Below are 2,490 nucleotides of genomic sequence, written 5' to 3'. Positions count from 1 at the left end.
GGGGGGCTGCTGTGGTTGCTATTGGGCACCATGGTAGATCTCCCGAGTCGTTTTGCAGCATCAGGCCGAGGTTCCGCCAGTGGAGCTCGGGATTGAGGTTGGATTGCTTGGTTCTGTCAGTGGAGTTTCCCAGTTAGTCTATATGTATGTCTTGAGTTTGTTTCAGTCTTGTATTGTAGTTTATTTGCCGGGGAGATGCCCCGTGTATCTGTAATGATATTTGGTTGTTTTTGTGATGTTCTGAGTTGACCCTATGATTCTTATGATCTGGTGAGTATGTGGTAAGTTTTAATTTCTGTTTAGTCCTGGCCAGTGCGGCTATAGGTTGTTGACTTTGGTTTTTGTTTTTATGACTCTAGTTGGAGTATATTTTGATATAAAATGCTGCTTGAGTTTTTTGGGATGTCCTGCTTACGGGGAGGTCATGCCGAAATTTATCTAGGCCCTGAGGTCCGTTTTAAAGTATTTTTAAACCATTTCCGCTGCAGTTTTAAATCAAACCATTATTGTTTGATCATTAATTATCGTTAGAGTAAATGGGCCTCACATCTTGGTATCAGAGCGTAAACTGGGTTACGCTCGAACTAGAGTCTAGGACACTTGAGTCTTGGCACTAAATTTGTTGTTGCGCCTGTGTATTCTACTTGACAACATGCTTATGTGATTATATGATTTGTTTACTTCCATTCTAATAGTTTTGGTGTTTTATCGTATAGAATGGAGGGTGGTGGAGAAATTCCTGTTGATGAGATTCCTTTAGCTCGAGGTCGAGGTCGTGGTCGAGGTCGTGGACGTGGTAGAGCTCGTGTCCGTGTTGTTGATGATACTTTTGTTGAGCAAGCTGCTGATCATCTAGACCATCTTAGGATGGATGAATTAGTTGCGCGTTTCCATTCTATGCATCCACCTCGATTCAGTGGTTCGGAGGGAGCTGAGAAAGCAGAATTGTGGATTTCTGAGATTGAGGAATTGTTTGATTTGATTGAGTATCCTCCAGAGTGTCGATTGAGATTAGCTGTGCATCAGTTGAAAGATCGTGCCAAAATGTGGTGGTCTACTATATTGATGACTTTAAATGCTCAGAGGATTGTTCCATCGTGGGATATATTCAAGCTGAAGTTTAAGGCAAGTTATTGTCCTCCGTCATTCTACAGTTCTAAGGCTTTTGAGTTTCATAACCTGAAACAAGGCGATATGTCAGTTGCAGAGTATGCTGATACTTTTTATGCTATGCTGAGATATGCTCCTCATGTTGCTGCGAGTCAGGTTGCAGTAGTTGAAAGTTTCATTGAAGGACTGAACGATCATTTGCACCCTTTTGTTTCTACCGGTAAGCCACTAAATTATCTTGAAGCAGTGGAAATAGCAAAAAGGGCTGAAGTTAGTCTTAAGAGAAGTGGCAATCGAGTTCCTACCCAACATCATCAGTCGGGGAGGCAACAATTCAGTTCATCTGGTTCTGCATCTCTTCGTCCACGTGGAAAACAATTTAAGAAGCCTGGTTCTAGTTCTTCGAGTTCGGGGAGTTCAGGGAACCGTGGTGGATATCGCTACAGTGGACCTTACTGTTATCACTGTGGAGGCAAGCTTTCCAGTAATCAATGTGTTGGAGTTCAAGGGATTTGCAATGTTTGTGGTCGGCCGGGTCATTTCGCTAGAGTTTGTCCTAGTAAGACGGGGAAATCAGCCCAGGCAGGTAGTGGAGCTCCAAGTAATAGAATTCCAGCAGCGTCCCAGTCTTCCCATCAGCCTAGTCGCCCTTCGCATCAGAGTAGAGGGCAAGGTGGTCAACAGAATCAGTCATCTGCTCATGTATTTGCCTTGACTAAGGATGAGGCTCAGGCAGCTCCAGGTACTGTCATTACTGGTAACTGTACTCTATGTGGTTTTATAACACGAGTGTTATTTGATACCGGAGCATCTCATTCCTTTGTTTCTCATGCATTCGTCGTTTCGCATGATCTTCGCACCACTAGTATGAATTCCAACCTATCTGTTGCTACTTCGATGGGCAAAATGATTATAACTGATAATGTGGTGTTCAATGCGGTTTTGTTTCATGATGAAAATGTTCTATATCTGAATCTCAGAGTTCTACCTATGCATGACTTTGATTGCATCGTTGGTATGGATGTTTTGACTGCTAATCGTGCCACTATTGACTGTTATCGAGGAATAGTTCGTTTCAGACCTAGCTTTGCACCTAAATGGAATTTCTATGGTCGTGGTTCTCAAGCCAAGATTTCTCTAATTTCTGCCATTGAGGTGAATCGATTGTTAGATTCTGGTCATGAAGGTTTTCTGGTTTATGCTGTCGATCTGTCGCAAGATGAGCGACGGATTTCTGATATTCATGTAGTCTGTGAGTTTCCTGATGTGTTTCCAGAAGAGATTCCTGGTTTTCCACCAGAACGAGAAGTTGAATTCAGTATCGAATTAATGCCAGGAACTGAACCCATATCTCGAGCACCATATCGTTTAGCCCCTGTT

General features: G+C 42.9%; 1 protein-coding gene across 9 annotated transcripts in view; it reads left to right on the top strand.

Annotated features, from left to right (window-relative positions):
* Positions 1–2,490, top strand: part of LOC140987895 (uncharacterized) — a 26,017-nt gene that overhangs the window by 18,068 nt on the left and 5,459 nt on the right. For 6 of the 9 annotated variants that reach the window (XR_012177229.1, XR_012177235.1, XR_012177234.1 and 3 more), the window contains one exon: positions 38–382. Coding sequence is in view for 3 of the 9 variants with exons in the window: in XM_073456628.1 (XP_073312729.1) it covers positions 718–1,852 (1,135 nt within the window). In the remaining 6 variants the exon portion in view is untranslated. Of the gene's footprint in view, positions 1–37; positions 383–716; positions 1,853–2,490 lie in introns of those variants that run through there. The other 3 variants (XM_073456628.1, XM_073456625.1, XM_073456626.1) reach the window with 1 other exon arrangement.

Source organism: Primulina huaijiensis, chromosome 11 (genome assembly GCF_012295235.1).
Source record: "Primulina huaijiensis isolate GDHJ02 chromosome 11, ASM1229523v2, whole genome shotgun sequence".
Lineage (NCBI taxonomy): Eukaryota > Viridiplantae > Streptophyta > Magnoliopsida > Lamiales > Gesneriaceae > Primulina > Primulina huaijiensis.
This window is presented reverse-complemented; position numbering and strand designations above follow the sequence as displayed.